Source organism: Vanessa tameamea, chromosome 17 (genome assembly GCF_037043105.1).
Source record: "Vanessa tameamea isolate UH-Manoa-2023 chromosome 17, ilVanTame1 primary haplotype, whole genome shotgun sequence".
Taxonomy (NCBI): domain Eukaryota; kingdom Metazoa; phylum Arthropoda; class Insecta; order Lepidoptera; family Nymphalidae; genus Vanessa; species Vanessa tameamea.
Window position 1 is genome coordinate 11127319 of NC_087325.1, and position 25847 is coordinate 11153165.

Below are 25847 nucleotides of genomic sequence, written 5' to 3' on the forward strand. Positions count from 1 at the left end.
AACAAATTCTTATACTTATAAACTTACGCTTTTTAAAATATATACATATTTTCTTCAATTAGTTAAGTTAAACTTAATAATTTAGCCCAAAATGTGTAACTTACATCAAACTAAATCTTGAAATGTAGGTCATCTTAAAGCCTCATAATATCTTCTCTTACAAAAAAACTACATTCGGAGAAAAAAAAAAACAAAAATAGTAGAAAAAGTTTTATTCACATCAATTATTAATATAAACATAAGTACAACAATAATATTACTTTTAAAGTGATTCTGCATTTCGAATACACAATATTTAACTAAATTAAAGTCACACATCTATTTATTGCTGTTACCTTACAGGAAAAACAGGAATGTACTACTGAAGGCCAAAGATCGAAATGAAATACCCAATTTCATTTGCAGGATAAATCCAGACATATATTCAATTCGGGTAACGCGTAGCATTAGTAAAATAATGAACTCTTTAAAAGATTTCACCATTGTCGAGGTGTATAGATGTATGCCTCTCTTGGGTGACGAAGGAAATGTGCCAAATTGGCAAGTCCATCTGATAAAGTATTCGATAGTATTTAAACAGATAGACATTTAAAGTAAATAAAAAGCAAAAAATAAGACAACTAACTAAGAGGGATTTATTTAAGTCCCTAAACAGAAATTGAGGTATCATTTAAATCGTACACATTAATTGTATATTACTATTATCAACAATCAAAATCTGCATTTAAAAAAATATTTCCATTTTCAACTTGTTAAGTATGTACATATAAAAGCTTAAAAACATTTAATAGTTTATATGCCATTTATTACTATTATTTGATTGTCTTGTTACTAACGTTATAATTGTTACAGTTTTCTGAGTTTGTTTTTTTGACATATTATTTATGTAATTTTAGTTTATAAATTGTTAAAAGCTATTTTGTTTAAATTGGTCGGTCTACCTAGTTTTTATTACAAAAAACTGAATATCCAAATAAACTTGTTTTATTAGTATTTCAATGTAAAACAATTTCCTGCAGTATTGATATAAACACTATTTATTCGTTATTTCTGTTATCAGATCTATTTAAAATACTAATGGGTAATATAAGCCTTTGGGTGAGGTCACACAGCCAGTGAGAAAGAAATTTAAAAATAAATTAATCTGATTAGTGACTAAAAAAGGATCAACTTTTCGTTAAATAATTAAGTGCCAAGATATTAAAGTTGGGTTAATTAAGCTTTGATTATATATATCTAAGGTATAAATGCTACCTACCTAAGAGGAGAGGGGTCTTGAGACTCAGCCTCTTCATGATTTAATCATTTAAAACTTTCATTGACTACTCAAAATATATGCAAATTTTGTTATCTTGTATCCACTGGTAATAGTTTTATAAACATTGTACATTAAACAAATTGTTGTTTAGTTAAGAGAACAAGTATCATTGGAAGAACTTTTAAATGATCATAATAAGAATTAATATTATGGTTAGAAATATAAAACATTTAAGTTTAATTTATATTTGAATCGTTAGTCTTATTTATTTCAAGAACTCAAGAGCATTCTCATATAGCATAACAAGTAGAAGTTTACTGGTGTCTATGTGATACAAATGTACAGTGAGTAAAGGGGCATTTACTCCTTATGCATTATATTATATGAGAATATTACAACTGTTTATTAAGATGGCGACAGGTGCCGAAATATTGTCATGATTCATAAATATTAATTAATCTTGTCATTTTTTAGACACAAGTATAAGCTTGTAAAACTTTTTAATTTATTTTCTTTATTTTAAATTTCGAATTAATTTTAAAAGACGAAAAAATAAGCTTAAGTTTGGCAAAACTAGGTTAGTATGGAAATAAAAAAACCTAAGCAAAATCAATACATGTGTATCACAATAACAGTAAGACTTTGTGGTCAGTTTATTTTATTTAATATTAAGTATTTGTTATACTCAAAATATTAATTTTAGCTTTATGCACTCTATCTATATATAAACTACAAGGTATACAAAACATCTGCCCATCATATTATACATATAATTCTCATATATGCATGAATATGTGCATGTCACAAAACTCGCTAATCGGTTGCATGGATTTTTTTTTGTATTTGAGTAAGTCTCTGGGTGGTATAAAATAGAGCCCGTAGGTGGCGCTACGATCGCATTCTAGGGTCTATGAAAAAAAAAAAAAAAAAATTCATTTTTACGAAGTCAGAACGGACAACGATTATAAATATATAAACATGCTACAGTTAATTACCAATATATAATATTAACTGTTAACAATAAAGTTATCTCAATTATCAATTGCCATATTTAAACAGGATTATTAAATAATTATTTAAGTAAATGTTAAGCAAAATTATTGGTTTGTAATTATTTTGCAGATATTCAACCAGACATCGCTTTAAATTAAAATTTGTAGTGAAACATTATTTTATAAATGGTTTGCATATTATTGGTTTTAAAAGGGATTTAGTTTGCAAAAATTATAAAATTTTATTTCTTACCCAACTGACAGCTTAATGATTCAAAAAATAACTTTTGTATTCTACGTCTACATCTAACTAAAATGTAGTAATAACATCTGATGACTACTACAGACACTAATAAACTGTGAAAAAAACATGTTATATTATATAATTGTACAATTTGTGTAGTTTTCAACCCCTATTAGTTGGTATTGCAATTTGATATGTCTTTAAGCTATTTATCCTAAATTATTAACTTTCTCTAAAGTCACTGATACCGCTGAATGTACAACCAGAATGTTGTATCACATGAGTCGCACTGTATATACCACACTTGACACAAGTCTCCCAAGGTTTCTCCAGGACCATTTGACTTAGGAAACCCCCTGTGAAAGCATCCCCTGCCCCATTTGTATCCACAATTTGCTCCCTGGATAGTTTTTCTACGGGAACCAGGGTCACCTTCGATCCCTCTACCAGAATCACTGGGTCTTTACCCTGGGTTATCACAACGACTCTTTGCCTAGACGAGTTCATTTTGGGTAGTGCCGCTATTTTCAAAGCTACCCCTTGAAGATCGGTTTCTGTGATGTTGAACGCTTTAGCGAATGCATCTGCTTCCTGTAACATCATATGAGCTTGTTAAATTTCAATTATATTGGAATACCTTACTCACCTGACATTTACTTCAGTGATACAAAACGATAGCATATAAATGTGTGTTATTCAGGATAATGTATATTTTGTGGTGGCGATTTTAGTAATGTGTGCGTGCGTGACTACATCGACCTATTGAAACGTGTGCTGTTTCGCTAAAAATGCCCATATTCTTAGCGAATCATGTCCTCACGCTTCGCATATAGAGTCTACATGTGCTTAGATATTCAATCAGTTATTACACTGGCTCACTCAGCATTCAATTAAATAAATATAAGTATTATTGTTTCTAAATAATAATTGGTGACTACTCTTTTTAAATTCTAATTAATATAACTAGAATTTGCCTGGATTTTAACCAGACTTCGTTCAAAATTCTCATTTCAACTTCCAATAAAATTTATTTCATTAATTAATTTCGCTAAAATCTACACATGATATTTAACTAACAAAATCCTTTTAAAAATCCTGTAATTTGTTATCCGATCTTTGAACGAAAAAGTGGAATACTGTTGTATTATAAAAAAAAAAGTTTCTAGTGCATAATATAGCAGAGCTAATAGCAATGGAATATGTAAACTTAAGGTTTGTTTATCTTTACATCTTTAGCCGTTGAAATAGCCTAAAGTCTATAATCTTAATAAACGGACCATCTTTATCGGACTATGTAAATCCTAAAATAAGCGCGTTCAAACAAACTGTTCAGATTTAAATACTAGCATAGAGAATATTCTTACCGATTCATTTCCGAACAAAACATCGACGTAGGGCAACATCTCTTCCAAAGGCTCTTTGTAGAACTGCGACACGAAGGGCGCACTCAAGTTCATGATGAACGTGTGCTTCTTTTCGTGTGCGTGCTTCGCGAGCAACATTATAGATTCTGGCGACACCGCCACAAAGAAGCCCTGGAAGAATTTTGAAAATCATAATAAATAAAAATTAATACTTTTCCTCTATGCCTTTGTATAATACTCATCTTGTAATTGTGATAAAACTTTGGTGAAGTATTCTGCGACAATAAAGGGCGACTGGGTCCAAAAAATTATTTCTTTGCATGCAAAGACCGGACGAGTAGCTAAATATTTTCTTGGACCGATAATAATATCTGTCTCTCTATTGACAAGCAGGTGAGTAGTCTTGGCCTCAGTGGCAACAGAGTCAGGAGGACATTTAAAAAAAACGTTTTAATAAGATATTAGAAAAACGAATAATCTCAAACTCACTGATGCATAAAAGAACTTTGCGCTTTCAATGCTCTTCCGACACTCCTCTTTAGCCAGATGGTCCGGAGTGAACTTCTGTGCCGCCGCCAGGTTTGCACACAGCGAACGATGTGTGCCCGTCACAAGAACGGCACATGTTCCCGTGGGAGCCTCCTCAGTCACTTGGTAGTGGACGGTTACACCCTCAGCACTAAAATAAATATTTTCGTATTTAGGACCAAAAGCATTTTTTTGGAGCATTTAAATGGAGTGTGATTCATTTATAAAGGATCGCTGACTTTTCTGTAGTTTTCGCTTGTCATTTTGGAAATATACAAATCTCTCATACGTTTTTTTGTATCCACTATTGTAATGGCAACATTCGTTTGAAAAGCGCCTGGATGTTATAATAATGCACCTCGTGTAAATTGGACAATTATTACTAAGACTATATCAGCAGCGAACGCAATGCCTGATTTATGATATCGGTGAACCTCTTATTTTTATTTCATTAACCCGACTAATAAAGCGAATTAAAAAAAAATACTTGTCATTTATTTTAAGTATATTATACAACATTTATTTATTAACATTGAATATCATAACAACCAGACAATGCATCTTCTATTGAGCTTGTATAATGAAACTCATGAAACACTTGTACAAATAGTATTAATAATGAGTGCGTTATATCATCCGATTTAAATTACCTACAACATATTACGATATTTCTATGTTTTCATTTTATTGATGAAACAAATACATAATTTATATTTGGTATACTAAATGTTGTTAGTTTTTTTTCTTTTCGTTAAATAAACAGAAAGTAAGTAACTGACTGTTAACGTCCCACTGTTGGGCTGGTGGCAAAAGCTTCCTCTCCCTTTTGAAGAGAATTGGAGCATACTCCACCTGGTAACCACTGGGCAATCACAGTTCAAAAAATACAGAATAAGTCATATATTAATGAGAAGGCAATTATGTTAATTAGACACTTGTGGCAGAATGGATATGTGCCTTTTTAAATCCACTAGCTCACTGAACCGGAACTCTATCGTACAAAGTATGGACGATGACGGTAGAGTAGCGGATATATGTATTTGGTACCCAGCCAGAAGGGGTTGCACAAAGCCATACCGACGTGAATTTATGTCATTATTATTTAAAAGCAACCGGGAATATGAATTGATGTTTGGCGTCCCGCCATATGCCGCCTTGCTTTCTTTTTAATTTTGACGTACTATAGCATCATAAATTCGCTTGCGTAACAATTTCAGCAATATATTTATTTTACACGCTACTATCAAACTTAATCTGTGTTCGTATATATAGATTTAAACTAGCAACTGATTTTTCTTAATTAAACTAGTTCAACCCGGAGAATAAAACGAAAACTTTGCACACAAATTGTTGCTAAAGGAAAGATAATATATGACGACATGCCAGAAGGCTATGTTTATTATGTAAAAATGAGTATACACCTGTTAATAGTAACTAAATAAGACTAAGAAAACGATAGTGATAAAGCTGGTTATAGGCTATAATACTAAAATAGCATAAACCATTGTTATATCCATGCTATATTAAAATCAAGGGCAACAAAATTTACAATAGATCTGAAAAAATGCGACTGAGATTACCTACTTTATACGGTAATTTGCGAATCAATACGAAACGGCCTTTTTATTGTTTTCGGTGCAATTAATATGAATAAGTTATGCTTTAGTAATAATAATATATAAATAAATGAATTGCGTAATGTAAAAAATATACTATATATATATTTTAAATAAAGTTTAATAGATGAAATAAAATAATACGAAAAACATCGGGCTAGATATAAACAAAACTCTAATTCATATAACAACAAAAAATTGCTCTAGAATGCTCGATTTATGATCGAAGTTTAAAATTAAGAACCTCTTTTTTTTAAACCTATTATTCTAATTTCTCTAATCCGACTAACAAAGTCAAATAAAAATATATATATCGCATTCGCTGAACAAATCTTTTATTAGAATTTTAAAAAAAGAATCGCTATAACAAAGTACCTACTCTGAATATATATTTTATAGTTTAATTTAATAATAATCTAAAGATGATAAAATATTTCGATCATTTCATAAGAATTATTTACAATTTGAATTTGTATTATATATTTCACCCGTGTGGTAGGGTAGTCGGTTTCTGTATAGTAAACTGTGACCTTACTTGGGGATCAAAATTGCTTTATATATTTTTTTAATTCATAACAAAAATTCAGGTCAAAGGTTAGTTACGCAAAAGGCAGACGTACACCGTGTACTTTCTCAATTACAATATTAGTAGTAGTTGGGTGTACAAAAATACGGGTTTCATTAAAATCATCTTTTATAAATTTAATGTACGAGTTCTAATGATAAGTAAAGGGTTACCTTTGCTTTCATATTAATTCAGTAAAAAAAAAAAACATAATTTTCGATCATTACAGAAATAAATGCTAGTGTCAAGAAATTAGTTACTAGACGATTTTAATGTTAAAAATGTATGTCATTTATTTCTTTCCACTGCCACTTCACATAATTTTGTATTTGATATTCTTAGATGAAACACGATAGCTAATATCTCAGTTTCTACGAATCCATAGCTGAATCCTCTTATCATTTGAAAAAGCAAAAATGCGATTTTTTGTATAGTTATGACTAGATTTATTTAACGACTCCAATGTGGACACGCTTAACGTTAGCCTCATCATATGATGTAATTTTATAATAAGTATATACTTATTATAAAATAACACTCGTGCAGTAGTTACCAAATTATAAATACGAAATACTTATATACGACTTAGATTATTTACATATATACTTAGATAGAGCATCGTACTACAAAGAGCCAACATTATTATCATCAAAAACGTCAAACTAGTGCGTGTAATTAGTGATCAACCGTTGGCCATTATTCTTTTGAAGCGTCCTCAGCTTTAACAGTATACCTATATAGATAAATAAACTAAGACATATACTTAATATGTTTTTTCATTTTTATTTAACTCTGTTGCGTATTATGTCATTGTTTCATAATGAAATTACAAAGATGACATTAATTTATGTTGCATTGCCCTTATAGTTGGCTGTGGATCAATATACTTATCTAATATTGTAAATTTTAAATTAGTTCTTATTTAGTCTTATCGAGCGAGATATTAAAGCTAGTTGTCGCCCGCGGCTGTACTTTGCGACACGTGGTAGGCATAAAAAATAGCCTATGTACTTTCTAGGAGTTTAAGCTTCCTTCATACCAAATTTCATCAGATTCGTTCGAGTGGTTTGGCCGTGGAATAACAACAGACAGACAGAATTAATTTCGAATTAATAATATTAGTATAGATGTATGTACATACCTAAGCATTCTTAGTCAAAAAAACTTTATCTTCAAATTCGACGCAAAATAGAAACCGGTCTTAATTTTAATTTTATGTATCAATACCGAGTCGCTTACCGCCGTCTTCGCGCTTAGGTCTTTTAAACTACGCAATGGATTTTAATGCGGTTTTCATCAACAAACAGAGCTATTCAAGAGGAAGATTTATGTGTATAATACATGCATATTATAGTAGAGAAAAGACAAGAATTTCAGATTTTCTAGCCGAAAAAAAAAAAAATCTTTTCATATTTGTTCTACGATATAAAATTTGTATATTGCCCCATGTTGTATGAAACCGGGACGGCTAGTAAAAGTAATAAAAAGTTTAGAATTCTAACGGAATTTCTAGGGTGTGGAACTAATTTACCATTAGGTAACACATATTACAAGCAAAACCGTAGGCAGACTTTGTCGAGCTTGTTGACCACGGATATCCTAAAAACTCCGAAACGCACCGCATCTGGTATAAGTTTTATGTATATAATATTAACATTAGTTTAATAGATTTTTAAGTTAGGCGTTACAAAAAAACAATCCTCATCTATTTGTATAGATTCATTTTAACATTCCTGCGATACCATAAATAACACTCGCCGTCTCCACGATAGCACGGGCAAATGTTATCTGTTTATCAGCCAACGAGAGCGTAGCGCAGTTACGGGTCGAAAATTGACTGTATTCGTTCAAATATTGATATTTTTCATCATAGTTGAGTAGCATTTTGACGTTAGATAAGATATAAAATTCAAATAAGTTTATACAAAAATAGTTATTACGCCCATTAAATATTTAACATTAAATTAATGTTGTTGGATCTTCGAGTTTTTATTTAAAAAAAAAAGAGGGCTTATACGTGAGACAAAAACGTTTAAAGTAGAATAATTATGTTTTAATAAAAATTACCTTAATTGTTATAATATAACAAATATACTATACTAGCTGCTCTGCGTGGTTTAACACGCATCAAACATTACTTTCTGCCCCAGTGTGCTGTAGTGCTATTTTATAATATTTATAATCAATGCAAAAATATTTTTAATGGGCTTCAAAGTAAAAAAGGTGGTTCTGATTCGTTTGTTTTTCTTTACTACCAAAGAACTATCATTTATTAACTAATAAAAAAAAACAGTCTATGTTTTGTGAAGCATACTTCCTGTTTAGTCCCATTTTAAATTAAAAAATATATTACCCTAGTCATTATACGTAAATATTTTAATTAGAATTTAATTTTCTCAAAAAAAAATTTTTGATGTTTCTTTTGATTTGTTAATTCCGTATCTGTCAAATAAGAATGGTAATTCCAAAAAAAAAATGTTATGTAATAACTTATATAATATATAGGATTGAATATATGAGATGTAGATTAACCATAGGACTATTGCTCTCAAAACATTTTACCTGGATAAAAAATATCTCAATACAGATATTTCTCAACTACAATATTTAAGATAATCCTTATCAATTTTTATATGTTAGATATGAGATACAGAGATTTGAAAATACTATGAGGAATGAAAATGAATAAGGCTTAAATTAATTATTCTATTTAGGATTATATAATTGAGATGTCACTTGAAGAAGATAATATTTAGAATAATGTATATTTTTTATTTAACTAAAACACTAATTTAAGTTTATTGGATATCATTGATGGTACTTAACTAATGTTTTTTGTTATCTAAAAAATTTTAAGCAAAACTGTAAAGTCAATTCAACTTTAAACAAGAACAGCTTTCTCATTCTAACTTTAAAAAAAAATATTTGATTGGAAAAATTCTGATTGGCACAAAATAAAATCTTTAAATAAAAAAAATTAATACATAATTTTAGTCAACTCACATAGCTCTGTCGCTTAAAATCTTAGCATAATCGTCATTTCCAACGCAGCCAAAGTAACTGCATATATTAGGTTTTTTTAATATCCATTGCACCCCCCTGAGAGAGTTCTGCACGCTGCCTCCAGCTATAAATTCAGCATTATATCTAAAAAAAAATACAACTGTAATTTTTTTATTTGGAGTAAATATTAAAAATACTCTTAATTTACAAATAAATTTAATAACTAAGAAGGGTAATAAAATAGATATTATGAAATAATAATAATTATTATCTTACAGTAAAATTTTAAAGTTATACTTACTTTTCTACAAGTTCCCTGTAAAGTGGCATGTGTTTAGCCTCAGCCATTATAGCATCATCTGGATGTAGACCATACTTTTTGAGCAATTCCTCATCCACTATAGCTGAAATATCTAACAAGGGATTTCCTATTCCCACAAGCATACCTTCCTTATCACATGGGCAGCTAAAATAAACATATTTTTTAAATTGATTAAAAAATCATTTAAACATTTATTTGTGGCTGATCTAATTGAGTTAAAACTAGTATAATAACAAGTATGTACATAGCATTTTTTTTTGTCTGATCAGATAGTCTTAATTTAAAAAAATATTAAGTAAAAAAATGTTGTTATTACAGGGATAAATCGCCTGAAAATTTAGTGCAAATGCCTACTTAGTGCATAAATGTGGTTAATTCGAGACGCACTAGTTCATGCAAATTAAATTCGCCGGAGAAGGAAGCATAATAAGCAAAAAATTCGCTCACCTAGAATCCATTATGTAATATAATTAGACAACAAATAAAACTTTGAATTCTATCAAGTATATGTTATAAAATGTATGTGATTGTATTATTTTAACAAAATTAAATTAACACTGTCGCGCAAGAATTCACCGCATGTTTATCTTTACAATTGTAAAACGTGCTCACGCTTTCCAAGCTCACCGAGGAATAGGTAAAGTATATTCTGTGAATGTGAATTGACATTTTGCTGTCACTTTTAGACTTTTTATTTTTTATTAACTAAACACTGCTTTGAATATTATTATTATTCCAAATAATATTAAGTTAAATATTATATTTTTGTTTCTTCTTAAACAAACATTCCACTTTTATTTTCGGTATTCCCTACTATTCAATATTTTTTTTTTAATAAATAAAAATGAAATATAATATTCATTTCCAAAATACTTCATTCGTATATTATATAACATTAAATATAATTATATAAAATGATGCAACAACGATTCAAAATTATTGGTAAAAATGATTTCTCGTTTTACCGTTATCTGTGACTATGACATAACCTATAACCGGCACATAAGAATCACGTTTTGCGATTTCGACGAGAATCTTCGAGAAGTACGAGCTCAGAGTACTTTCAATATTCTGTGAAGTCCAATATATCATTCCATATAACTTAAAAATGTTGCGCTTGCCTCGTGTAGTCCGACAAACTGTTTCTTTAAATAAATCTCATCAGTTCTCCAGATTATATGCCAAAGATGTGAGGTTCGGTGCTGATGTAAGAGCCCTCATGCTTCAGGGCGTCGACGTCCTCGCCGATGCTGTTGCAGTCACAATGGGTCCCAAAGGTAGGAACGTTATTTTGGAACAGTCCTGGGGTTCACCTAAAATAACCAAAGACGGTGTGACTGTTGCAAAAGGTGTAGAGCTAAAAGATAAATTCCAGAATATTGGAGCGAAACTCGTACAAAATGTAGCGAATAATACAAACGAAGAAGCCGGCGATGGAACCACCACAGCTACGGTCCTTGCCAGGGCTATTGCAAAAGAAGGTTTCGAAAAAATTTCAAAGGGTGCTAATCCAATTGAAATTCGCCGAGGTGTGATGATGGCCGTAGACTCTGTGAAAGACAAGTTAAAGAATATGTCCAAGCCTGTTACAACACCAGAGGAGATCGCGCAGGTCGCCACCATCTCTGCAAACGGTGATACGGCTATCGGCAAGCTTATCGCTGATGCAATGAAGAAGGTCGGTCGCGACGGTGTCATCACTGTCAAGGACGGCAAAACACTTAACGATGAATTAGAAGTCATCGAAGGTATGAAATTCGACAGAGGTTATATTTCACCATATTTCATCAACTCATCTAAAGGAGCTAAAGTCGAGTTCCAAGATGCTCTGGTTCTCTTCTCGGAAAAGAAAATTAGCAATGTACAGACAATCATCCCAGCATTGGAATTAGCTAACCAGCAAAGAAAGCCCTTAGTGATCATTGCTGAAGATGTTGATGGAGAAGCACTGTCAACTCTTGTTGTGAACAGGTTGAAGATTGGTTTGCAAGTTGCCGCTGTTAAGGCCCCAGGTTTCGGTGACAACAGGAAAGCTACACTCAGTGATATGGCCATTGCTGCAGGTGGTGTTGTTTTTGGAGATGATGCCAACCTCATTAGGTTAGAAGATGTTCAGCTCTCAGACCTGGGACAAGTCGGTGAAGTTATTATCACAAAGGATGACACTTTGATTCTTAAAGGTAAGGGCAAAAAGTCTGATATTGACAGGAGAGCAGAGCAGATCCGTGACCAGATTCAGGAAACAAATTCAGAGTATGAAAAAGAAAAACTGCAGGAGCGTCTTGCGAGATTAGCTTCAGGAGTTGCAGTTTTACATGTTGGTGGATCCAGCGAAGTTGAAGTCAATGAAAAGAAAGACCGTGTCAATGATGCTTTGAATGCAACCCGGGCTGCAGTTGAAGAAGGTATTGTACCTGGAGGTGGTTCTGCTCTAATTAGGTGCATCCCAGTCCTTGATCAGCTGAAAACTGCAAACTCTGACCAAGCTACTGGTGTTGAAATCATTAAGAAGGCCCTCAGAATGCCATGTATGACGATTGCTACAAATGCTGGTATTGATGGATCGGTAGTAGTTGCTAAAGTAGAAGATCTTGGTCCTGAATTTGGATATGATGCTTTGAACAATGAATATGTTAACATGATTGAAAAGGGAATTATTGACCCAACAAAGGTTGTTAGAACAGCACTTACAGACGCATCTGGAGTTGCATCTCTCCTCACAACAGCAGAGGCTGTTATTTGCGAAATGCCACAAGAAAAGGAAGCGAACCCCATGGCAGGTATGGGAGGCATGGGTGGCATGGGAGGTATGGGCGGAATGGGGGGAATGATGTAAACTTGCTAAGGACTTAATATGCATTTAAGGTGTACAGAACTATATTAGTTACATCACCTGTTAAAGGTATTGCAATGAATGAATGAATTACAATTGTGCAGTGAATGATTATTTTTCTTATTATTGAGTCTGATTGTGTTAGAATAGAGACGGCTGTCTTAGAAATATTTAGTTTAATATTTGCTTCAGTGGAGCAAGGTGTTATTTTTTAAAATAAATAAATGTTATCCATATTTTGTTTTATTTGTTATTAAGAAATAGAACTTGGCGGTAGGGTTTTGTGCAAGCCTATCTGGGTATGTACCACCTACTCTCCATATTATCTACCGTTAAACGGCAATACTTAGTGTGGTTGTGTTTCAGTTTGAAGGGTGAGTGAACCAGTGTAACTACAGCCATAAGAGACAACATCTCAGTTCGCGAAGTTGGTGGAGCGTTTGTTATCTAAGAAATGGTTAAAATTACGGCGAAATTGTCTATAAACACTAGCCATTAACCATCAAGTAGCCCATTTACACTTCTTCAAAAATAGCTGAACGATAAATATTTAACCTAATAGATCCACAATAATATTTAAACGAAATAACTGTTTATCTGTAAAGTAAAATATCTGATGTCTTGAATATTTAACGAAAGCTAAAGTCAACGACCTAGATAATATTCTAACTTGAACTTATACGAACAAAACGAATCTACATACATAGGCACCGTCACTATTTATGGTTGTCTCATTAGATAACCAGTTACAAGCAGTATTATCTAGCATAAATTTATTGTAAGTTCAAAAATAAATTGGCTTGTTACTATGTATGTTTTATCCAAGAAAAAACTTCAACAGGCCTTATGTACTTATTTAACTATTTATTTTCGTCAATCTTTGGCTACGTTAGGTACGTTAACTTCATAATTTCGTTTAAGTGCTTGCTAAATAAATTAATGCCAAGCATAGCCGATGGGTGACATAATATTGTAGATACAGCGGTAATGCATAATTTGCTGAATACGACCTATCTGTATAATGTAGTTGCCTTTTTGCGTATTTTGCAAGCAGCTAGGTATCGTTTCGTTATTACACACATACAGCGATTGCTTAGATCAGATTTATTTAATTTCAGCTAATTTTACGAACTGAAGATACAGTTATCGTAACGTTTAAGCTTTTCTTATCAGTACAAATAGTTTTTGATGACATCGTTACCAACTTCTCGTGTAAGACATTATTTCTACCAAGTTTAATTATTTAATTTATATCGACATTTGTTAAAAGTACATAAAAATATTAATGTTATATAATATAAAAAAATCTTGAGCCCAAATAAATTTGTAATAAAATTATTGGTCTATACCAGTCTAATGATTTTATTATGTAATTCTATACCCACATTTACCAAATGCCTTATTATTTTTTCAACATACTGTATTAAGTATCAAATTATATACTGTATTAATGTTGCAACAAATATACGGTAATATTTATTATAAAAACGGCAGTGCTTGGAAAAAAGGGCTATTCCAAGGTTTACTTGGTGGTAGGGCTTTGTGATAGATCGTCGAGGTAGGAACCACCCACTCATCATAATATATTCTACCGCCAAGCTATAATACTTAGTAATTTGTATTACATTGTTTTCCGATTTGAATACAACTTATTTGACATAAAAAAATGTTATAAGTTGTCAAGATCATAATAAAACACAATTATTAAAAATTTGTCGTCTGTTAACTTGTCTCTGAAATCACTGAATTTTATATACAATGAAGTTATGATTACATTCAAGTTAATATTATTTTCAATATTACTAACATAGTAAAAATATTCAATAGTCGTACCTTATATAATGACATAAGTATAAACATATTTAGGTTTATACAGTAACTTAAAAATAATTCTATATTATTTAACAGGTACATGGATATTAAACGAATATACATTAAAATTATTAATATAAAATATTATACAGCTATTGTTATAATTATAAAAAAATATAATAATTAAATTTACAAAAATATTTGTTCCTCGTCCGAATCACCGGTACCATAAATAAAATGTCTTCTTACAACATTGCCATCAATTGCACATTCAGTATCAATAATATTGCTGTTTTTACAAGGTGTTACTGGATACCTCACTGGTCCAAGCCATCGTCTACTAAGACCGAAGTTCCTTGGCAAAGCTACATTCTTTAACGAGGAACTCTTGACTGATTGATCGAGGCTATTAATTGATGATTGAATAGACTTTCTCGTCAGTGGATTGTTCGTTTTTTCATTTAAATAATCATCGGGTATGTGGACGTCGGTTGGAATGCTTAAACTTAAGGGTCGTCGTTTTGGTCTACTGTTAGTCAGTTGGCCACGCCATGTGTTGAATTTCTGAGCCGATTTCTTCTGCGGCGTGTCCTCGTGGGACGAATAATTACCTAAATCTGACTTTTCGTAAACTTTAATCTCTGATCGACATTTCTGCAAGTTGCTTCCTGTAATAATGTTTTCTTTTACAGATTTTTCTTTCATTCTACTTATGACTTTTTCTTTTGTTAGTTTAATAAGCGCGTATATAGTTTTTAGTGCTTCTTCATTTAATAATTCGTCATCTGTTATTTCTACATCTAATGCACTAGCAATACTATGTCTTAAACTATTTTTCAAACCTCTACTAGTTTTTTCTTTTACATATAGAGTATTATCTAACTGTGAATCACAAATTGTGTTTTTGGAAGTATTTTGCAATACAATAAGTTCTACTAATTGTGGTGCTGATTGCAACATATTTAAAGCTTTGTCATATTTTAAATTAAGTAATGTTTGTCCATTGACAGATATTATTTGGTCTCCAGGTAGAAGTTTTTCACATACATCAGCAGCACTTCCAGGAGTTATAGATTTTATGTACACATTGCCATCAGAACCCTCAGCAACTTGTAAACCCAAAGCATTTGTCTTATCTCTTTCTAAAACAGCTGTAACAAAAACTCTTTCTCCTTGAACACATTCCATGTTATCAAGCCTTTCAAATATGGATGTATTCACACAAGATTCATTTCCAGTATCATAGCTATATACATCTGAATAAACTTTTGGGGACTCTAGAACATAAGCAGTGGGTGCTTGAATCATGTTCTGACTATAGCATCTCTCTGGTAGCAATTGCATACTATTTATATTACAATGTTGCCTCTGCTCAGAGCTCAGATCATCAGAATCACTATGTGCAGTTGCTAAATCACCATCTGATCTCACTGTTAAAAGTTTTAAGGGTGAGCCTGCATATTTGCCATCTAATGTAGACTTCATACCATTGAAGACTCTTGTCCCCATTTTCACCCCATGTCTCCTTGGTAAGCTACTTTCTGATGAAGACAGACCCTCATTTGAGGAACTCCTTTGACCATATCTATTTGGTGAGCTTATAATACTCTCATCACTTGGTTGAGGTGATAATATTTGTCTCAATAACTGTTCTGTAGAAGGCTTTTCATTTTCTTTATTCTGGGACTTTTTATCACTGAAAAGGTCCACTTTAAACCTTCTTTTGATTGGCCTTCTTACTCTAGGATTCCTTACAGCAAGATTATAACTGTCTTGATAGTTACTGCAATCTACTTTCTTAGGACTATTTTGAACATTTAAGGGGCAATTTAATTCACTTGATAAATAATTCACAAAATCATCTTTTGCATATAGTTTTAAATACAGTCTGTGGTGTAGTGATACTAACCAAAATGCAAAATAACTCTTATTATCTGTCATTTTAAGTTTATATTTGATTCCTATTTTAGACAGACCAGAGTAGGCATTAGGCATTATGTAAAGACTCTTTTTGTTATAATAGAATGTGTGTATGTGATGCCAGGGTAAACTCTGCAACACAATGCGATTTGGATTAGAACTTGACTCATCAGAATTATTATTGGTTCTTGAATAAATGGTCACACCTCTTGGTCCAATAGAAAGCCATACATCCCTACAAAAGCCATCTCTAGTTGCCCAAATAGCAGAATAAAAGTGTGCACCATAATCTCTAAAAGTTTGAGCCATAGTTATGTAATTTATAATGGCCTTACTCCTGTCCAATCCACGTCTAGATTCGTGAGCTCGTTTCATTCGAAATTTGACATCAGTCATGTCATTTATAATAAGAGATTCAGGTAAATAATGTTCTAATAAAAAATAATCTGCAGTTCCATGTTCTCTATAAGAAAATTCACCAAACTCTATGTGTAGTGCATATCCTGCTAATAAAATGAGATTCTGTATTGTTGAGAACATCTGTCCTTCTACAATTGCTCGTCGAAGCTGTAAATAAACTCTATGCCTCCATTCCCCGTCTTGTATGTTATTGGACACATTGATAGGTAGAAAAAACTTTATTCTTAAAAATAATGAGACAGATATCTCTTCAGTACCTTTACTGAGCTTGCTGCTTGTTTTATGCCATTGATCAGCGACAACTTTCTTAATTTTATAGTCATCTGGTAAAAATACGAAATCCCCACCAATCAATATTGCAATACCAAGCATAAAGTTATGCTCATATTTTTCACTTAAAACTAAAGCTTCAAATATTTGTCCAGCAGTGATTGTATTAGGATCACAAATAACTTCAATCCTCTGGCCGTTTAGAAGCACAACTGTTATAACTTTCTTATCACATAATGCTGAGATAGTTAAATCTAAATGTTTAACAGGTTGAGAAGCTCTGACGATGAATTCTGGCCCTACACAACCTTCTTTGCCTTTCAGGCTCTCTGCTCTATAGAGTCTTGAAGCTGCTCTTTGAACAGGTTTTCCAGATCTAAAGTTGGAATTAAAATTCTTTTTTTTACTATAATCTTCCTCTTTATTTAGTGCCGTCATAGATACTGTATCTGGAATGTTTGTTTCAATTTGTGTACTGGAGGCTATATTTATTGAGGAATGGGCATTACTTAAACCCCCTAGTCTTGGTGTATCGAAAACTGTGAACACTGCTTTTCTATGGTTCCTTGTTAATCTGCAACTAGGAAAGGGGTCTCTTTCGTCAGGAGATTTTAAAATATTAGCGAAATTTCTAGGCTGCGTACAGACTTTGAGATCTGTTGAGAATTTCTTTTCTTTCGACATTTTTCTTGGCTCCATTTGATGGATATCGAAAACTGGACTTAGTGTTATCGAGGTCGCTGAGCAGGAACTTCGTCCAGAGTCTTCATCACAATTTCGAGGCATATTATTTTACTGAAAAGTGAAGGCAATTAACATAATTATTAATGATGCAAATAAAAGTCTTATTCATGACTAAGTAAGTTAATAAGGAATGCAACTAAGCTCTTTTTTAAGAATCGTCTAACGATATGATTAATATGTAAGTTCTCAAAGTAGTTCGCCTTGGTCGTTTATAGTAACGATGTAAACGTTATTAATGATTCATATATTTTCAATTATTATACAATATAATTTTATATAAAAAACTTCGCAGCTTACAAAATACTTACTTTCATATGAGTACATTTATTCTCCAAATCGAATGATTATAAATAGTTACTCCAAAATTTGTTACATTTTACGATTATTAACACATATTTACATAAACTTGAAAGCAAAATTGTAAATAACAGCTCAACTTCAACCTGTCGTTTTTATTTCACTTGTTGCTTGACTCGATTTTTTTTTAAACTTTCTAACTATTTAGTGTTGCTATTGTTACCATGAGTATTCGTTATAATCATTATACAATCTTGTTCAATACTCTGGGATGCAAGCAGTGTAATAAGTGTATACTTCTGTAAAAAGCGTTGACAAAAGAATGCTTATAATATAGTAACAAAAGAGTCAAATTATTTTGATAACTTGTACAATTTTTATTAAACTCATGATGTAAATATTTTAAGTAGGTAGTAAACATAATAAACACATTAGTATCAGTATATAATATATTATATAGAATAATCCTTATTTAATAATGTAAGGAAATAAGATAGTACTATATAGCCAGTAAATGATCCTCTACTGGTCTCAAGTCTTCCGCATAAAGGATTCCTCATCCTTCATATTTGAAGATTTACATAAACCATCCTAAACCATCGAAATATGATGATGAAAAATCGAATTTACGTCTTAAAAACACAAAACCTCTGTAGTGCTTACTCAGATTTAGCCATGTGAATTTGTGGTTTTATAAAAGAGTCGCGTTTGTTATATATATTAATCGCTTAAATAAAACTAATTATTATATTTTATATAAGTTTCCTTGATTAATGGATAGTAAATTTTACATTATAACATTTTATGTTACTTAACAAAAAATTTATAATGCGTTTGTAAAAACGTGATCTCAAAATGCAGTGATTAATTGCTTAATAATTTATTTTTGTATGAATGTAATAATACTATTTAATTACTCCATTATCTAATGTATTAAATAATAGTATCGATTTTATATAATTTTAAGATTTATTGAACTAGCAAGTAGCAACACTATGGTCTGTTATTGACTTATAAATTATAATTATTGATAGTAAGGGAGATTTTGACGTTGATTAACGATAAAATTATATTGCAATTATATTTTTGTTAATTTGATAGAAAGTGTTTTCGTATAAATGTACATTGATGTTAGTGGTATGATGTTATTTGGCGTTACTTAATTATAATGTCTACATTAATTCAGTCATACGAGCAGCAGTACTCTGTCCTAACAGCTGATATAACAGCTAAAATAGGGCGATTAAAATCTGCTAGCGACGGTAAGCTTAACTTTAAATATTACATTTGAATGATTTGTTGTGCCATATTTTATAACATTAGACCTAATGTCTGTTTGTAGGTAACATTGTTTTTTGTAATTATTTTATTTTAAGTTATTTTGACTTGAAAGGGTGGAAGGGTTCTGTATTGGTTCTTATAATTAAGACTTGTAGCTGCTTACTTTCAATACGTTAAATGCTGCCATATATAATAAATTTTAATAAATGTTTTTTTTTTTTATATATACATAGTAGTTTTTAGGAAATTAATAATTTTTCAGACGATCGTGATCATTTGTCAAGAGAAATCCAGTCGAATTTCGAAGAAGCAAATGATTTGGTATGTATTTTCTTTTTTATTGGCTTTTTAATTTTTTCCCTCTACTATCCAAGTAAAAAAAGTAACATTAATATTTTATAACTTAAGCATGAATGTTAAGAGATCCTTTCAAGACAAAATATATTATAAATATAATATTCTGAAATATTTTATTGTTCCAAGTTAATTCTATGATTTAGACCATATTATATTTTACATGAATTAATTAAAAAATGAATTTTAATCTGCAGTTAAAAAACATTAATAGATAAGGCTCCTTACAAGAATATATAAACGTTAAAAAGGACTGATATTTTTATTAGTTAAATTCTATTTATGGATTAAATTATTATTTTTGTTTCATTAATCGTAGATTAACTGTTCAGTTTCTTCCCAGTTCCTATCGGTTGAACCTACATTGGTTGAACTCTGTTGAAACTGGTGGTAGCATTGCATTTAATTTAATTCTTTGACATAATTCCAAAGTTCTAATAAGAGCATACTTTAAAAAACACATTATTTTAATTTTGATATCGAAATATATATAGTGGTACTAAAAAAGTAATTATACATATGATATTATTACTACACAGGCTTTAACAATCCATGTTTAATGGGTTTCTCCTGTTTCTCTGAAAGTAATTGGGGTGTGAACCTTGAAGTGTGCCTACATAGATTTAATAATTCAATGGTTCTTTTACGAGGTTGTTATTTAAGAGCCTAAAAATCCGGATCTTGCCATCTGAAACGATGTAGGCTCATGAGTGTGATTACCTTCGCGTGGTGACCTTGTAGGCGTTTAATGCAATATTTTCACTCCAGAAGATGTTAAAAATAACCTGTATGTACAATTTTTAAACGATTTATTTGACTAAAACTCTATATATCATAAATTGGCGCTCCGGACGCTATCGAATCAAATGCAGTGAAACTATCCAAACTATGATCGATATGGTACAATTTGCAATTAAAATGATAAAATACGAGGGGTGGGCTGTACGACGCTTTGCAACAGGCGAATAAATTGCTAAGGAAACGTGTATATGTCATTGGTTTTAAAATTAATCAGGATAAAATCGTTATAATACTCAGGGCCAACTTAGCCAATTCCGGAGCCCTAAAGAATTTGAGAATAGTGGTCCTGATGGGGATTATAAAACTGACCAAGTACCTTTTTCGCGCCTTTTGTTCGAAAATCCATAATGAATATCATAGATTGTTCAAGTTCTCGATGCATGATATCGCGTCAGGTTTAGTCCTCTAGTGTTTAGAATACACTGTACTTAATATAACTGGCAATTATTATTACTTCTAAGTGCTGCCAGACAATTAAATTACACTTCCTTATTTTCTCTCTAAATATTTTTTGGGTTATATATCACACTGAAGCAGAAGAAAAATATTTGTATAAGCCGTTATATAGGCCTGACCTGTAAGTATGGAGGCTCGAAGTCCCGGTCCATAAGACACTATCGAGACTGATCTTACCCGTACGAAATCGTAATATTATAAAATAACGAACTAATAGTGCTCGTTATTTAAGTCGAGTTTTAATAATGAAGAAGATATGTTTATTTCAATATAACATTATGAATTAAAATTTGTTTTCCCAGCTTGAACAGTTGGAGTTGGAATACAGAGGCGCTGGCTCTGGGTCGAGGGTAGGCGCCTACAGGGCTGAGCTGCAGCGAGTAAGAGAAGAATACCGATCAGTGGCGAGCAATAGTGCAGCTTGTAAGTATATTCAAATTAGTTTTGTTTTTGTCAATATCTCAACAACGTAAAAGGAAAATCCTAACTATGAGTAATTAAGTTTTGTTACTGCATTTTCAGAAGTATAACACATTCGTGTAATATCATTATTGTGTGTGAACATGTGTGCGTACAGTACATTCATGAAATAACATTATATTTATTTTCTGATTACTTGACTAACATACGCAAGCGACAAAATATAAACGCATGCGTATTAATGTGTTCTATCACATGAAAGTGGCGACGCAAGTCAGTAGGTATTGTTACTCTATAGTTTATTAAAATAATTCCCAGATAATATAGACCAAGAGGAATATGACGACTGGTCGATGGTCAACGACCAGCGACGGAAGCTGCTAGATAATACGGAACGACTAGAGAGATCCGGCAAGAATCTCACCGAGGGCTACAAGGTGTTGCTGGAAACCGAACAGATCGGGGCCGCGGTGCTCCAAGACTTGAACGCTCAGAGGGAAACGATTCAGAGGTCTCGCGGACGGGTCAGTCGTATTTTCTGAATAACCTATGACTGTGATACACTGTAAGTTTGAACCGCGAACGAGCAGTTTACAGTATTAATGAATTCGAATATTCGCACCCGCAGCTGCGCGAGACGGACGCACAGCTGAACCGCTCGTCGCGGCTCATGAACAGCATGCTGATGCGGCTGCTGCGCGAGCGCGCCGTGCTGGCGCTGCTGCTGCTGGCGCTGCTGGCGCTCGGCGCGGGCGCGCTGTACGCCTACGCGCCCTAGCACGCGGCCGCGCCGGGCTCCGCCTGCGGGCCCGGCCCGGCGGCCGGCCCCGGCCTGCGCCGGCGCGCCGACCCGTCCATCGGGCCGCTGGCCAGCTTCGGCATCGGGCTCGTGGCGGGCTCCGTCACGACCATGACGGCGGTGTACTTCGTGTACATGTTCCGGCGCCTCGAGAACCTCATATACCTGGTGCTCAACCGCGACGAGCGCATGTGTCTGCGGTGGCTGTTCTCCATCTGAGAGCCTCCTGCCGCCTCCGGCCACCCTCGAGCCTGCCGCCGATGGCCGACGGTTGGATACCGATGATGTTCCCCCGTGGGGAATATTCTACATGACGAGAAATAATTAAAACTAGTTTGATCTACTTCGTTAGTGTAATATGCTATTCGCATTATTTATGTAAACACGTTGCGAATTAAGTTCCGCCGCCATGGCGTCCGGGCGGCGCTACACACGCTGCGATGCGATCTCCTTAATCCTAATAATAAGATAAAAATGAATATAATTAAGGAAACTTCATTGTTAAGTTTATTTTAAACCGACGTATTACAATTAATAAGTGGTTATAATCGCACGTTATTAAATTTAATCTAGTGGCGTTAGTAGTAAGAATTATTATTTATCTGTGATCGTTTGAATTTTTTTTTATATCACTAATGTAATGGGTTTATTTCTTAGACAGTTTATTTTCTTATTAAAAAAATAGATATTTCATATTCTAGGTGTAATATTATACAAAATTTAGGAAACAGAGTATAAACTGTAATTATGAAAATGCATATTCTAAATTTGAAAATTTCCAACACGTCACATGACTATCAACGGTATAAAGACATGTAAAAGATTGATTAATAATTTATAATAACATTTAATTTGTAATTAAAATATCTTACGATTATTTATTTGTGAATTATTAACTTTTTTAAAGTATCTTAGTAAATTCCATATAATCGCAGCTAAAGCAAAATATTAACATAGATATATATAGAGTAATCAATAATGAAATTTAAATTTCTAGGGCCTAATGGTATTGTGGTCATAGACATCTATATTCGTAGATAAGTATATAACCGTTCGTTATCCACTTAGTGACATGTTAGAGTCCTACTGGCAATTAGACCAGTCTGTCTACTTATTTTAAATCAAAAAAGGTAAACATAGTTAGCTAAGCCATACATAGCTAAACACAACTGTAATTACGGAGGTGTATTTTATATGCCGTTACAGATATCTGTTCAGTAGCAACCCTAATCATTAATATATATTAATAATTAAATTATTTAATAGATTAATTTCTAGTTTATAAGTGGGTGATTTTGTTATTGTTCTTCATAAGAAACTATGTTAATTGTCATTTCGTTTATATTTTGTGTATATCTGTATTATGATTCTTATAAGAGACTGTCATATACTATAGCTAGAAAATTGTAGATAGATTCTTAAAATTCTCGCTAAGCTTTTGTTTATATGATAATAAATTTCTGATGTCATAAAATTTGTTTATATTTTTTGAAATCCCTTATTTTCCTTCAATAATAAAATTTCTACTTTTTATTTATTAATTAAATAAAACAAGTCTTGCTTAGTAAGCATATAGAACCGTGGTAAGTTTAAGTGGAACGATGTCATTTCAAGTCTTTTATTAAAGTTTGACTTATTGACACTTCGGTGCTTTAGCTGACTCAGAGTCACACTCAGTTATTGTGAGTTTTAACATTTCCCATTCTTGGTTGGATTAATAGAATCTACACCACACTATATTTATTACCAGTAAGTTAAGTTGATTTTACTTTATTTCAAATCAATTCAATTCTTAGTTCAATGGCTTTTAGTTGTGCCGACAGGGCACAGACTATTTAGCCCAATGTCACGAAGGATGGAGAAGACACGAATGCAATTGATCGGTACGGTTGGGGGTAAAGAAATAAAAAAAAATTAAATTGAAAAAAATTAATAATAAGGTAAATTAAAAATAATTGTTAGTATTCTAAATTTCCCAAATCTATACAAACGTGCAAGGTGAGTGACACAATACGTCACATACTATACTCTATTTCAACCATGATGAAAAAAGGCTAATAAACAACATTTGACAGCAAATTGACGCGATATCATTGGTTGAGAGTTTGATTAATCTATGATATTTATTATGGATTTGCGAAAAAATGGCGTTTTGAACGTCGACGAAACTGCGGAATTTTGGAAGAAAATTAAAGTGGAAATAAATAAATAGTTAAGTGTAATAGTGTTGGATTATAAACAAAGTTATATTAATTATAAACTCTTAGTAGTGCACAATATAGCTGAGTTATTAGCAAATCCCATAAAATACTTAAACCTAAGGTTTATCTTTTTGTTACTACCATTGGAATAGGCTATAGTTATAATGGTGAACCACAAGTAAGCTTTTTGTATGCCTCTGGGAAGGCACCACCCAATCATTAGCTATTCTACAGTCAAACAGCAATACTTGTGTTCCGGTTTGAAAGGGTGAATTCTCAAGGTCAAGCATTCTATTTAACACATAAAAATAAAATTATTTGATCACCAGTCGAAGTCAAAAATCTTTATTCAATATAGAAGTGTTTACACTTGCTTATTAATAGTCAGAAATCTACCACTGGTTCGGAATTTAACACCTCGGACCTGAGAAGAACCGGCAAAAGAAACTCAGCGGGATATTTTTTTTTTTTTTCCATTTTGCATGTACAATAATAATTATATTTTAGTTATTTGAAACAGCCTGGAGGCGATCATTTCGTTCCCAAGTTGTGCAGTCAACTAAAAAGTCATTAGTGTTGTAATATCCTTTAGCACACAAACACTCTTTTAATGATTCTTTTGAATTTTATAATTGAATAATTTTGAACGTTTTCTGGGATCCTGTTGTAAAAATGTATACATTGCCCCAAAAAAGAATTACTAACCCTGTGTAATCGGGTACTTGGAGTAACAAGTTTATTCTTGTTCCTAGTGTTAATAGAATGTATGTCACAATTTCTGGGAAAATCATTTATGTTTTTGCGTACATACATAACATTATCAAAAACAAATTGAGAAGCGACAGTCATTCTTTAAATTTACCTCTTAACAAATCTTTTGGGCTCTGGTTATAAATTGCACGAATAGCCCTCTTCTGCAGTACAAAAATGGTATTTATGTCAGCTGCATTACCCCAGAGTAGGATGCCATATGACATTATACTGTGGAAAGAACTGAAGTACACAAGGCGAGCCGTCAGTCAGCAAGGACAAAGCAAGTTAGCTAGGATTTTAATAAAAAACTCTGTACAATAAATTATTTATTAAAAGATTTTTTATTGATATTACATATTATACATTTATTAAAAGATACTATATAATTATATATGTACTTATTAACACCTTTTACAAATAAACTATTAACACTATTTCATTTACAGACAATTAATAACACTTGTGTTTGGAGTTGACTAATAAGTTTAAGCCCTAGTTGTAAGTTTTAAAGTTTCGTCATATTCAAGTTATGAATTACATTATAAAAAAAGATTGACATTCAAATTAGAAATTATTTATTTGTTTGAGACAAAA

General features: G+C 32.1%; 4 protein-coding genes across 4 annotated transcripts; 2 read left to right on the forward strand and 2 right to left on the reverse strand.

Annotated features, from left to right (window-relative positions):
• Positions 1-197: 197 nt before the first annotated feature.
• LOC113404369 (uncharacterized) lies at positions 198-10535 on the reverse strand. The gene is made up of 6 exons (XM_026645240.2): positions 10340-10535; positions 9872-10036; positions 9571-9714; positions 4348-4537; positions 3859-4029; positions 198-3085 (listed from the first exon to the last, which is right to left on the reverse strand). The coding sequence occupies exons 1-6, from the start codon at positions 10348-10350 to the stop codon at positions 2717-2719; spliced, it is 1050 nt and encodes a 349-aa protein (XP_026501025.2). The 5' UTR covers positions 10351-10535; the 3' UTR covers positions 198-2716.
• A 332-nt stretch (positions 10536-10867) lies between these two features.
• Positions 10868-12959, forward strand: LOC113404368 (heat shock protein 60A-like). Its single transcript, XM_026645239.2, has one exon. The coding sequence runs from the start codon at positions 11001-11003 to the stop codon at positions 12726-12728; it is 1728 nt and encodes a 575-aa protein (XP_026501024.1). The 5' UTR covers positions 10868-11000; the 3' UTR covers positions 12729-12959.
• Positions 12960-14570: 1611 nt separating this feature from the next.
• On the reverse strand, positions 14571-18370 carry LOC113404367 (tyrosine-protein phosphatase non-receptor type 13-like). The gene is made up of 2 exons (XM_026645238.2): positions 18200-18370; positions 14571-17942 (listed from the first exon to the last, which is right to left on the reverse strand). The coding sequence occupies exon 2, from the start codon at positions 17931-17933 to the stop codon at positions 14727-14729; it is 3207 nt and encodes a 1068-aa protein (XP_026501023.2). The 5' UTR covers positions 17934-17942; positions 18200-18370; the 3' UTR covers positions 14571-14726.
• Positions 18371-19186: 816 nt separating this feature from the next.
• Vti1a (Vesicle transport through interaction with t-SNAREs 1a) lies at positions 19187-23365 on the forward strand. Its single transcript, XM_026645241.2, has 5 exons — positions 19187-19450; positions 19732-19790; positions 21383-21503; positions 21819-22024; positions 22129-23365. Exons 1-5 carry the CDS (start codon positions 19357-19359, stop codon positions 22276-22278), a joined length of 630 nt encoding a protein of 209 aa, XP_026501026.1. The 5' UTR covers positions 19187-19356; the 3' UTR covers positions 22279-23365.
• The last annotated feature ends 2482 nt before the right edge of the window (positions 23366-25847 follow it).

Excerpts from the sequence above, each read along its gene's own strand:
- LOC113404369 (XM_026645240.2), bottom strand. Across the intron at positions 4,030-4,347 it reads CAAAGTTCTTTTATGCATCA|GGCTTCTTTGTGGCGGTGTC; the intron begins GTGAGTTTGAGA and ends AAATTCTTCCAG. Across the intron at positions 3,086-3,858 it reads TTTTGTTCGGAAATGAATCG|GAAGCAGATGCATTCGCTAA; the intron begins GTAAGAATATTC and ends ATGATGTTACAG.
- Vti1a (XM_026645241.2), top strand. The coding sequence starts at position 19,357 with ATGTCTACATTAATTCAGTCATACGAGCAGCAGTACTCTGTCCTAACA. Across the intron at positions 21,504-21,818 it reads GGCGAGCAATAGTGCAGCTT|ATAATATAGACCAAGAGGAA; the intron begins GTAAGTATATTC and ends AATAATTCCCAG. Across the intron at positions 22,025-22,128 it reads TTCAGAGGTCTCGCGGACGG|CTGCGCGAGACGGACGCACA; the intron begins GTCAGTCGTATT and ends TCGCACCCGCAG.
- LOC113404367 (XM_026645238.2), bottom strand. The coding sequence starts at position 17,933 with ATGCCTCGAAATTGTGATGAAGACTCTGGACGAAGTTCCTGCTCAGCG.
- LOC113404368 (XM_026645239.2), top strand. The coding sequence starts at position 11,001 with ATGTTGCGCTTGCCTCGTGTAGTCCGACAAACTGTTTCTTTAAATAAA.